The 12,620-nt window shown below is 33.5% G+C and overlaps 1 protein-coding gene across 2 annotated transcripts in view; it reads left to right on the forward strand.

The window, feature by feature from the left end:
• Positions 1-12,028, forward strand: part of LOC106666627 (serine/threonine-protein phosphatase 2A 56 kDa regulatory subunit epsilon isoform) — a 119,824-nt gene extending 107,796 nt beyond the window's left edge. Inside the window, exons 1-10 of one of the 2 annotated variants that reach the window (XM_014393949.2) lie at positions 1,586-1,673; positions 4,645-4,841; positions 5,338-5,439; positions 5,528-5,620; positions 6,863-6,993; positions 7,068-7,127; positions 7,195-7,408; positions 10,185-10,304; positions 10,371-10,600; positions 10,987-12,028. In XM_014393949.2, the coding sequence (XP_014249435.1) occupies positions 1,601-1,673; positions 4,645-4,841; positions 5,338-5,439; positions 5,528-5,620; positions 6,863-6,993; positions 7,068-7,127; positions 7,195-7,408; positions 10,185-10,304; positions 10,371-10,600; positions 10,987-11,080 (1,314 nt within the window). In that variant the 5' untranslated portion in view covers positions 1,586-1,600 and the 3' untranslated portion in view covers positions 11,081-12,028. Of the gene's footprint in view, positions 1-1,585; positions 1,674-4,644; positions 4,842-5,337; positions 5,440-5,527; positions 5,621-6,862; positions 6,994-7,067; positions 7,128-7,194; positions 7,409-10,184; positions 10,305-10,370; positions 10,601-10,986 lie in introns of those variants that run through there. The other variant, XM_014393948.2, reaches the window with a different exon arrangement.
• Positions 12,029-12,620: the final 592 nt, after the last annotated feature.

A 12,620-nucleotide genomic window follows, 5' to 3' on the forward strand; every position in this document is an offset into this window, starting at 1 on the left:
CCACATATCCTGGGACCCAACAGAAGGTGACTTTATTTTGCATACATAAACTATTTAGTGTAGTTATTCAATTCAGCACCATCTTTGAGCTAATGATGTTTGAATTTAGTGCTTTGAGAAGTAGAGAAAATACTACACAAAGCTTCCGAAGACTAAGGATAATTCGAGCCGAGTTTCTTTTGAGGTGTTTCATAATTTTCGTTTGTTTTGTCCTCCTCCACTATATAAGTTATATTAAAAGTATCAGCAATTTCGTGAAAGGAACCCGAGGCAGGAGTGCTAATTTAGAATTCAATGAATCTCTACAACGGTGCCACACGGTTTAATAATAGTCGCCCTTAATACGGTCGGCTCAGGAAAATAATAAAATAAAAAAAATATACATTTTATTTTCCTATAGATAGGTTTGATTTGTCTAATTCTCGTCATTGCTTCGATCCTGCCTTTTATGTTGCAATTTCACTCTTATTTTATGTTTTATGATTTAGTATACACGCGTATGTTTGTTTTACGTTTTTGGATATTTGAGGTTGACGTATGAAGTTGGATCCTTTGTCAAAGGCGGTTCCTACTTTAAACAAAACCTTTACACCAGGTTCACCTATTGATTGCCGTTCAGCAATGACATCTACTCCCAAGAACTTTCCGAACATGTCCCACAAATACCAACCGACACAGGAAGTGCCTAAATTGCGTAATGACTGGTAAAACACACACAAACACAAGATTATCTTAAAGCTCTCCAGACATGAAGGTATAGAAGGAAATGAACAGGCTAACCAACGAGCTAAAAAAGGGGACAGACCTCTCACCCATGGGTCCTTAACACCAATACTGGGCGCGTCGGAATGGTGCTTAAGTTGGAACTGGAGTTAATAAAGAAAAATTCAAAACACATCATCTCTCAAAAAGGAAGGCGAAAGAACTCTCTCTCTATCTTTTTCTNCTCTCTCTCTCTCTCTCTCTCTCTCTCTCTCTCTCTCTCTCACACACACACACACACACACACACACACACACACACACACACACACACACACACACTCTCTCTCACAGACGCTGTCTCATTCTCACCACGCATTCTCCCCCTCTCTCTTTCTCTCTCTCAATCTCAATCAATCATAGACTGTCTCATTCTCAACACGCATTCTTCCTCCCATCTCTCTCAATCAATCAATCACAGACTCTGTCTCATTCTCACCACACATTCTCCCCCTCTCTCTTTCTCTCTCGATAGATATTTTCTGATTCGGAAGAGAGCCACTGTAATGAAACTGTTTAAAACTCACTTGCAGATGACAGCTGTCTAAAGAGGTTTAAAAATTAAGATTTCTACAATTTCTCTCTCTTGTTTTGCCCCCCCCCCTATTTTAAATTATTTTCTATTTAGGGCAAATGTCTTTTCTTTAAAATATTAAAAGTAAAACATCCCAGCTGTATATTTTCAAATAAACCAATTGCAATTTAAAATTTAATTTCAAAGTTATTTAATCATTTGTTCGTTTTATAAAAATGATCATGTGCTTAGGATATTTTTTCATTTGTCTCATAGCAACACAGGCTGAAAGTAGCCCTTTTTTCATTTTTTATACAATTTTAACATGTTTAAGAAATCTGTACATGATATTCTTCATCATGCATTCTCGAGATGTTTGTTTTATGGGAATGCTATTGGTAAGTAGATCAATTTAAGTTTAATTTAATGAGATTAATTTGAAATAGACATCAACACGCCCGTGGTTCTCTTCGTCGTAGATTTTATTGGACAAATTTCAAAATTTTCTGTTCGTCATCGGTATCAGACTGGGTCAAATTTTCCGGTCGACCCAACACCTTTGCCTTTCGTATCGTTATGACCCAATAATATTAAACCTAATAATAACTAACTAGCTTAATATTTCAACGACAGGCAATTTATGTTCCATATGGATTGCTAAACACGTATAATTTTAGAGTGAATCGTTCTTAAACAAAAGATTTTTTTTTTTTTTTTTTTTTTTTTTCAACTTCTCAACTAAATACTATAATTGAGACCTTGGATAATTATTTTTCTTGAATGGTTTTATGATTAAAGCCTCGTTGGATAAATAAACGCGAGCTTGGGTTTGGTTGCAATTAAAAATTGTTATTAAGTCGGCGAAGCCCGTGCTTAGCATACCCGACGCGGGTGTGCGAAGCGCCCCGTGAATATCGGACTTGAGTGTCCGAGTCCCCGACACGAGAAGGGGGATTATCACACTTGCAAATTTCCCATTTGTTCTCACCCGGCCGAAGGGATTTGTCAAAACGGTGTATCGGGCCCCCCTCTGGGCATTTTGGAAATTAGTTGCAAAGTGTAGAAAATCATTTTTAAGCCGATATATTAAGTTATTTGATTTAGAGTTTGTTAAATTTCCAAAGGGCCTTCATTCTCGCTCATCTGCCTTAGCGAGTGCCGAAAAGAACCCGAACCTAATTCAAAGCTAAACAGAAGAATTAAACAGATTTGAAAACAGCCGAGTTATGATAAACTAAAGAATCGACTTCTAATTCGAGTTGAATTTCCAGTCGCGTTTCCCGCCATCACGGCCAAATTCTCCTTTGAGGAAGACGTGCCTCGGAATATTTTTTACCCACAATGGATTCCTTCGCACACAACTGTACACAAACTAGTAGTAGTAATCAAAGGCAGACTACAAACCTAAATCCAAATTAAAGCAAATCCAAAATTTTAACAGATTTTGAAACAGCTGTATTGTGATAAACTTCGAAAATTAGCTTATATCTTTAATTAATTTGAATAGAATTTTTGAACGAACAAACTGATCATTCTAGCATCACCTAAGCAAAAACTGAAAACAAAAATTTCAAACAGCCATGTTCAGTCAAGGTTTTAAAACTATCCGACATATTGAGTCGTTTAAATTTTATAGGGCCTGCATTCTTGTATCATCTGCCTCAGCAAGTGTTGCAAAGAGTCTGAACCTAATACAAAGCAAAACAGAAAAATTAAACAAATTTGAAAACAGCCGAGGTATGATAAACTTCGAAAATTAGCTTATACCTTTAATTTGAATAGAATTTTTGAAAGAACAAACTGATCATTCTAGCATCACCTAAGCAAAAACTGAAAACAAAAATTTCAAACAGCCATGTTCAGTCAAGGTTTTAAAACTATCCGACATATTGAGTCGTTTAAATTTTATAGGGCCATTCTTGTATCATCTGCCTCAGCAAGTGTTGCAAAGAGTCTGAACCTAATACAAAGCAAAACAGAAAAATTAAACAAATTTGAAAACAGCCGAGGTATGATAAACTTCGAAAATTAGCTTATACCTTTAATTTGAATAGAATTTTTGAAAGAACAAACTGGTCATTCTAGTGACAGCTAGCCTAGCACGTGTTGCATTAAGATGCCCACCTAATTCCTCACAAAACAAAAAGTTAAAATAAAAATTTGAAACAGCTGTGTCCATCAGTTCAGTGTGTTATGAACTTTCAAAACTATTTGTTATTTTAAAGAATTGATTGAGTATAAAAGTTTTAGCTACAATATACAATTCCATCCTACACACCACCCATTTTCCTCTTGTATGGAAGTATTCCATAGTTATTCTCATTGCTGAAGCTCACTCATCGCTCAACCACGTATCCTCCATCAGCCTTCTTATCTACCGTTGTGACCAAAATCCTGAAAAGACTTCACAACAAGAGGTGTGTCAGTTTAGCACCCAACGTAATCATTTCCTAAATCCAAATCCATTCACATTCAGTCTTCCTTAAATACATTCTTATGTATATACCATTAACTGAGGGTGGTGGAGTACTCGATATTCCTCCGTTACCCTTTACACTTATTATGTAACTAATCTAATTGAAGGTTGACGGAGTACTCAGTATTTCGCCATCAGTTCTTTCACACTACATTCACGCCAGTAAGTATATTCACTCTCCACAGACTAGGAGATACAACAATATCAGCACGATGTACAGTAAAACAACCCAGTTTCCTACAAGAATCGGAACGGAAGACCCAAATACTCGCTGCTAGGCCTACTCACTCTCTCCAGGGAGCAAAGGAATGGCACCCTTCAATTAAGTGGGACAAATTGAGCAACCTTTCTCTACATGCCGGACACATAACGCAGACTTTGGCCCAAATATTCTTAACCGGGTGAGGATGATCCTTTTTCAAGTCAGATCCACAGTGGACACCTATCGGCAGTTTTCTATATATGTGAAAGCTTCTCTACCAATTCAGCCCATCGACGCTGCAACTTTTAATCATGATTTTTATTGCATTTTTAGCGTCACAGAGATCTCAGTAGTTAATATAATTTAAATAATCATAATTTTTGTAAGAATAATGGGCTGCTTGTCCCTAGTCTAGGAATTCCAACTCTGATGAAAAATCCTTAGCCTGGCTTCCATTGCAAAAAGTTGTATTCGCTACTTTCTGGCCTGCTAAAGTATTTGCACTATGAATTTTTGCCTGCAGGTAAAACCTTAGGCCTCAAGAAGAAATTTAACAATTTCAAATATTGATACTATTATCCTTTACATATTCCAACTTTGTGTTTTATTTGTTTATGTAAATAAATAATTAACATAAAATTATTAAAAAAATTACAATTTGTTATAAGTTTATTTTTTGTTTTTGTTTTAGATGTTGCATCATCAGAACAGGAGGAGCTTTTCATTCACAAACTCCGCCAGTGTTGCGTGGCGTTTGATTTTATGGACCCCACAGTCGATATTAAAGGGAAAGAAACTAAAAGATCGACTCTGAATGAATTAGTTGAATATGTGTCCAATGGGAGAGGGGTCCTGACCGAACCAGTATATCCTGAAATTGTTAAAATGGTAAATATTTATATTTATATATTTATTTATGGATTATTAATCCTTTAATTTACGATGTATATAAACCAATATAAAATGTAACGTAAGCCAAGAACAAAAAATATATAAACTTTTTGAAAAACAACACAACTGTGCAAAGTACAAAACAAATTACAAGCTTATAAGCGATATATAAAATATAAACATAATTCTCAGAAAGATTAACAGGTAAAATAAAACATTTCTGTTGTAGGAACATAATGTTAATAACAGTTTTTTTTAAAAAGCTAATCTAGATAAACTAAAAATATCAATATCTAACATATTAAGGTATCAGAGATCTAGGAATAGATGAAAAATAAGTGTGTGTAATTTATTTTATAAAATATAACATGAAATAAATTAAACAATTTTTTTTTAACGGTAAAAAAATAAAAGAAAAAATCTCCGTCTTGTTAATTCTTTGATGAAAACTATTGTCGTGATATTTTTATAAATTTAATTTTTTTTAATTTAGATTTCTGCAAACCTGTTCAGGACCCTCCCCCCTAGTGAAAACCCTGATTATGATCCCGAAGAAGATGAACCGACATTAGAAGCCTCATGGCCACATTTATCGGTGAGTTCTATCAATTATAACTTATACCATGTGTTCCTTAAATTTTCTGTAATGTATCAAGCATTTTATTTTAATTTTTTTCTTTCAGCTTGTTTATGAAATTTTTTTACGTTTCCTGGAGTCGTCTGATTTCCAACCAACTATTGGGAAAAAAGTGATTGATCAAAAGTTTGTACTCCAGGTATGTTAAATCTATAGTTTCGTGTATTTAAGCAATTACTGAAGATTTATACTTCATTGTGAAACCAAACTTTTGCTTAACATATTGACTGTCCTATACTTGGCCATTTTGATTGCCTATATCGGAACTAAATTTATCTGTGTAAAATGGCAAAGCCGTACTGCTTTATTATTATTAACATAAATTATGAGTTTTTTAAGTTTACCAAAGACAGATACTTTTGCCCTTTCTGAGTCGGCCTTAGGAATTTCAAATGGCATTGTACAGGTGGTGAAGTGGAGAGTTTAAAAAGTATAAACAGTAGGACACAGACTTTGTGTAGACCATACCCAAAAGGGCAGTTCGCATGACCATATGTTGCGTCAAACATACTCAACTTGTTAATCAAAGTTAAAATAAGAAAAGTACAGTAAACTAAAAATGCGTGATCATTGTTACTATACATAATAGGTTTATTCCAAACACAATCCGAACGAGTTGCCAATTAAACCAAGATTTATGACTGTCCATACTTGAACATTGAATGATCATGGATTCCTAACTGTTGCAATGTGTTTTTCCAATCTCAGACTCAAGCAGGTTAGGTTAATCAAGTGATAATATAATAATTCCTTAATAATTTTTTGAAAAAGTCTATTTAAAAAAGTGTGTATGAATATATGACTGCCAGTCCCTAGTCACTTGGTCAAAAACCAGTCACAAACCTGGCCTGAAAACAAGTCGGAATGGCTGACTTATAGTTTGAGTTTGCGTTTGAAGTGTGATGGAATGCCCAATCTAAACTGCGTGTGCACCCGCCAGTTTTCTTATGGCTTGGGCATGCGATGGAACAAACTTAATGTTTATAAAGCTTGTATACTTTTTTCAAATATTCGGTCTAATCAGCATTAAGCTTTTGTTGGTTTGTTTAGTAATGTTTTTAATAATTATAAAAATTAATAGCACAAAATCGCAAAAATAATTTGTACACAAGCTTGTAATGTTAAACCAAATCCTAGAAATGTGTGGTGTTTAGTGACCGTTTGTCAATGATTATTCGAAGATCGTGAGATGCGGTCTAGTGTGACGTCAGGCCCTGAAGAAGATCTCAATAAAGATCGAAACGTTGGCACAATAAAGAAAATGTTTTTCAAAACCTTCATCACACCAGACCGCATCTCACAATCTCCGAATAACTAATCATAGAAGTTGAATTGTTATGATTAAAAGATTAGGGTAATTTTGCCTTATTTTGTTCAACAGCTGCTGGAACTTTTTGATAGTGAAGATCCAAGGGAGCGTGACTTCCTTAAGACTGTACTGCATCGTATTTATGGCAAATTCTTGGGACTTAGGGCATTCATCAGAAAACAAATTAATAATATATTTTTGAGGTTTGTACTTGAATTAAATGAAAATTTGTTGCGAATCGTTTCATCATGAATTCATGCATTGTATAAAATTACAGGTTTGTTTATGAAACTGAGCATTTCAATGGTGTGGGCGAACTTTTGGAAATATTAGGAAGGTATGTGTATTATTAAACATTTTTACTGTAAACTCATTAATCTCTTTCTTAATTAATTTTTTTTCAGCATCATTAATGGATTTGCATTGCCACTTAAGGCTGAGCACAAACAATTTCTAGTTAAAGTTTTGATACCCCTTCACAAGGTGAAATGCTTGTCGTCGTACCATGCACAGTTGGCATATTGCGTGGTACAGTTCATAGAAAAAGACGCCACACTTACGGAACCTGTTGTAAGAGGTCTTCTAAAATACTGGCCCAAGACATGCAGCCAAAAAGAGGTAATTCCAATATCTGTAATTAATTACAATACATTAATTATTTGATTTCTTTTTATTCTGGCTGAAATAAAACTAAAGATTGTTAGGTTTGTTGTTGCTTCTAATGATTACATCATTTATACACGATTAAACAAACAATAAGTAATGATTAGAGAGACCCATAACATATTGGCTGGGAAAATAAGGCCATGGCATATTTTCATAATTCAATTTTATCCTTATTGTGTTTTACAATAGTGTTTATTTACTCATTATTGTTTACACACTTTTAAAACGGATTATTTAAGGTTTTGGGATAATTAAAATTGAAAAACCGCACCTCAGACTGCTGGGAAAATTTGTGATGTGTATAATGATGGTTTGGGAGAAAGAACAGTTCTTAGAGGTTTGCTCCATTCAGAAGCAGAAATATTGATTTGGAAGCACAGAACACTCTTTGGTCATTATCAAATTCAATCTTTTGTCGCAAATAACCCATGAGGCATCACAGAGACACTTAACTTAACATACAAGTGTTTCAACGCATTTAATCAGTGTGATATAAGCGATTCCCTTCTAAAATGCAATGTAAATGACCCGGATTTTTAAAAGAAAAGAAAAAAATGGGATTCTTTACGACAATGTAGAAAGGAAAATCCATGGGAAAACCAACCATTAACAATTCTAAGTCGACAAAGGTTATGTTGTATTTTGTGGAAAGGCAGTGGTTTATTATTAGCTTCATCCGCCTGACAAAACGTTAATTGAATTGTGTACTGAATACAATTGGAGCGATTTAAAGTCAGCAACGACTGGCATTGGCTAATTGCAAGGGATCATAAACCTCGCCCCATTCCTCTTACATACATCCCATAAGTTTTTGACAGAGAAAAATTTATTACATCTCCATCTGCAATGCCCTTCAAGTGGTTTTTTTTTTTTTTTTTTTTTTTTTTGTCGATAACTTCAAAAGCTGGATTTCATCTGAAAAAAGTGACATTATGTGTTCGGTGGAATCAAAAGGCTATGGTTTAATGGCCTGGCCAAAATGCTACTTCTAGTGTATACTGCATACAAATGAAGTCAAAATTTGTTAATGAGGGTATTTCAACTAGTTTGAAGCAATTGTGCAAGTATGTTGGGTTTGAATTGATTGCCGCTTTATTCGAACCTGGGACCCTTACCTTACAATGATGAGCACTGTCTCAACGCCTGAACCATTGTGGCCACCAATGCTTCCCGATTAAAGTCAATAATTGACTAAAAACGGCACTTGGAAATAGTTGGAGCTTGAGATATGCTACCCCACTTGTCATTTGTATGACATTATCCCTTCAACTTTTCCCTGATTCTCGGCTCTGCAAAGCTATTAATAAGAAAACTACCTCACTTGAGGACTGCATAATATACATCGAAGAGTTTGCCCAAAAACCTGAGAAGTTCTAGAAGGGATAGGGATAAATGAGGCAGCCACAAGGCCTTCCATACCTCGACCTGAGTAGATCTACTGTGCTCCTCTTGATTTTATAACTCATTGGCCAGTTCAGGTTGTTAGTCAACCCTATAGCCTTGCCAGCAGCCCTTTAGTGTATGATCTGGTTAGAAGGCATAATCTATTCAGTGTTTCTTCTGTGTGTACTCCTATCCAGTGCATGTGCCTTTTTAGGCAGCAGTGCCCAGTCAGGAGTTCAGTCAGAATCCTGCAGTTACCCTCCAATAATCCCTTCTAACTAGAGTTGCAGATGTCCTATCTATGAATCTCTTTATATGCCTCATGCCTGGGGTATTGTTTTACCAGGTTTTGGACTCATTTAGGATCCATTTTTGGTTGTATCATTTTTTTGTGGCAAGATGTTAGGTCACAGTAAGGTTCGGAGTCTAGAGAATTCATATTGGCTCCTATTTCGAATGACATATGTGCCCTCTCTCATTATCTTTATGTCCTGAATGCCGAGGGACCCGGTTCTAGGAGGACAGAATTACAAAATAACACAAAATATGGCGAAAATTAGTGTGAATAAAATGTTTCATATACTTTACAATTAATTAAGGTTTTTAGTTGAGATGACAAAAAGTTAATGGCACGAGCGTGATTCGAACCCACAATCTTCGGCTAGATACGCCGCTGCTCTACCACTTGAGCTATCGTGACCTCGATCCACTCAGACATCAACTTCCTATCTCAACCCCACCTTATGAGTTTTCCCTCCTTTTTGCCATTTTTCAAATGTCGTGTAATCAGATTGGATTCTCGACGACAAATGAAATGGCCTCGGAGAGCTTTAGTGAAGTGTACTTCATTTAATTCATTAAATTCACTAATTTCGTGGTCCACTTGACCAATTAATACATTACAATTAATTAAGGTTTTTAGTTGAGTTGAAAAAAAGTTAATGGCACGAGCTGGATTCGAACCCACAATCTTTGGCTAGATACACCGCTGCTCTACCACTTGAGCTATCGTGACCTCGATCCACTTGAGATAGGAAGTTGATGTCCGAGTAGAGCAGCGGCATATCTAGCCGAAGATCGTGGGTTCAAATCCCGCTCGTGCTATTAACTTTTTTTTCATCTCAACTAAAAACCTTAATTAATTGTAATGTATTAATTGGTCAAGCGGACCACGAAATTAGTGTATTTAGTTTCATATACTGTTGAGTAAATTTGTTTACAAGTTCCTGTAATTTCCATAGAATTTCCCAATTAAAAAAATGCTATGGGGTTATTTTTTATTAAAATTAAATGAAACTTTTTTTGGAAAATGAATATCTTTACTAGGAGTAACCATTGATTGTAGGTCATGTTTTTGGGAGAAATTGAAGAAATTTTAGACGTTATCGAACCATCTCAATTTGTTAAAATTGAAGAGGTTTTGTTCAGACAGCTTTCCAAGTGCGTTTCTAGCCCACACTTTCAGGTAAATTATCAGTCATATATAATTTCATTTGGTTTATTTTCTTTCTTTATATATGTATATATTTAGGTTGCCGAGCGTTCTCTTTACCTTTGGAATAATGAGTACATTATGAGCCTGATTGAAGAAAACAACCATGTTATCATGCCCATATTATTTCCCGCCCTTTATCGCAATAGCAAAGAACACTGGAATCAAACGATTATCGCCCTGGTGTATAATGTTTTGAAAACATTCATGGATATGAACAGCAAACTGTTCGATGAATTAACGTCATCATATAAAGCTGACAGGCAGAAGTGAGTAAAACACGTAAAAAATCATTAAAAGCATTTTAAAAAATGTTTATTTTTTCCCTTTATATATATATATATATATATATTAACATTGCGTGGCATCGTACATTAATAATTGAACTGTTGTTTAAACTAGATGGTTCTTTTCAAATTTTGGTCACATTTTTTTCTTTCATGGTTTCTTGTTTGTTTTTTAGCAATTTTAAAAAGTATTTATTGTTAGCATAATTTTTCATTGCTAAAACAAAAGAATGCAGAAGGTAGTGTTTAAAATTTCTCCTTTAAAAAAAAAATATACATTTTTAAAAAAGCTTTTTTCTTTTAACTGCACTATATAGTAATAGTTTCATATTTATTTATTTTTTGTTTATTTATTTCATTTTTTGTAGAGAGAAGAAAAGAGAAAAAGAGAGGGAAGAGCTGTGGAAGAAACTTATGGAACTTGAGATAAGCAGCAAGAAGAAAGAAATGTTCAAAAAATGATAAAGACCTTGAGTATTTTCAGTTTCAATTTTTGATGGCTGTTGTATAATTATCATAAATAACAGCGTAGCAGTGGATTGTGCCATCCCACTCCTATATAGACTTGAAATACTATTATTTTAATTTAATAATGCCTGTGTTGTTGCCTCGATGTTTTGAATGTAATTTGTTCAAGCAATGGATGAATTAACATTACTAGAAGATGCTCTTTCAGTGACACTGTCTCGAGTTGTACATTTTGAAGATAAATCAGATTTACATGTTGATCGTTAAATTTTGTCGCTCAAATATGTTCTATTTGGAAACTGTAATTATTAAATTAAAACTACAACAATCATTAGTTATTTTTTAATTGACTGCACTGCTTTTTTTTTTTTTTTTCTGAAAATTCATATCATTCCAAAATTCGCAGTTTATTAAGTGTTTTAACAAAAAAGATACGTTTTTAATGTACTTTTTTTTTCCTTTTTTTTTTTTAATAAACTGTTGTACGCAAACCGGTTTTTTACCCTTCTTAGCAGAATGTTTAATTTTACTTTTAATTAGTAATTGTAGAGTCATTCTGGTATACTAGTCGAAATGGAAAAGAACAGCAGCGCTAATGTGATCCAATCCCAGTTAGTTAGTACAACACATTGGCTGAAGCCTATAGTAATGTTTTATGAATACGAAAATTATTGTTTACAAAAGTATGCAATTCACCTGATAATTGAACAATATTAGGGGCATTGAATTATTAACTCTGGCATCAGTTGCTATTATCCTTGCTTGGAACCATAATAATAATAATAATAATAATAATATAAATTGTTAATGTGGTTGTTATGTAAAGAAAAATACAAAAAAAACTTTAGTTTAACTTGACATGTTTTATATTTGCATCAATTGTTACTATTGTCTTAACGTGAAACTAAAATTTGTTAAAATATAAATACTATTAAGAATTTGCATTACAGTTTCTTATCTTTTTACTTACACCTTAATACATCTTATCGCTGTTTGTTTTCCTTTCGTTTCCTAAAGAAATTTTAATTGTAGAATACATGATAATTTTACTGAAAGATGACATCGATAGGACTATAAAGCAAACAAGGCAATAGTCATTTGTATAATAACTTTTATATGTTTGTTGTTTTTATTTTATTTTGACTATTTGAAGTCTTAGTATAATTTTTAATAGTAAGTATAATAATTATTATATTTTATTATTATTATTATTTTTTTTTTAAAGAGTGCATGTAATTTTTGTTTTGTTATATAAGACAACTATGCAATAATGAGTACCGAACTTCTAATATTTAACATTGTTTTTGTAAATATGTCAATATTGTAATAATTGTTCTGCAATATTGTTGTTCATTGTGTTTTTTAAGTCCCAATTAACATTTAATTACGTATATATATATATATATATATATATCTTATATATATATATTGCCCAACAATTTTTTTTGTAATTCATTTTTAAATTTTTCTAAATTTTAAAGTTAATACAATATAAATGCATAATCAAATAATTGATCTGTGGTATGTGTAACTT

This window comes from Cimex lectularius, unplaced genomic scaffold (assembly GCF_000648675.2).
Source record: "Cimex lectularius strain Harlan isolate CLEC.00 unplaced genomic scaffold, Clec_2.1 scaffold117, whole genome shotgun sequence".
Lineage (NCBI taxonomy): Eukaryota > Metazoa > Arthropoda > Insecta > Hemiptera > Cimicidae > Cimex > Cimex lectularius.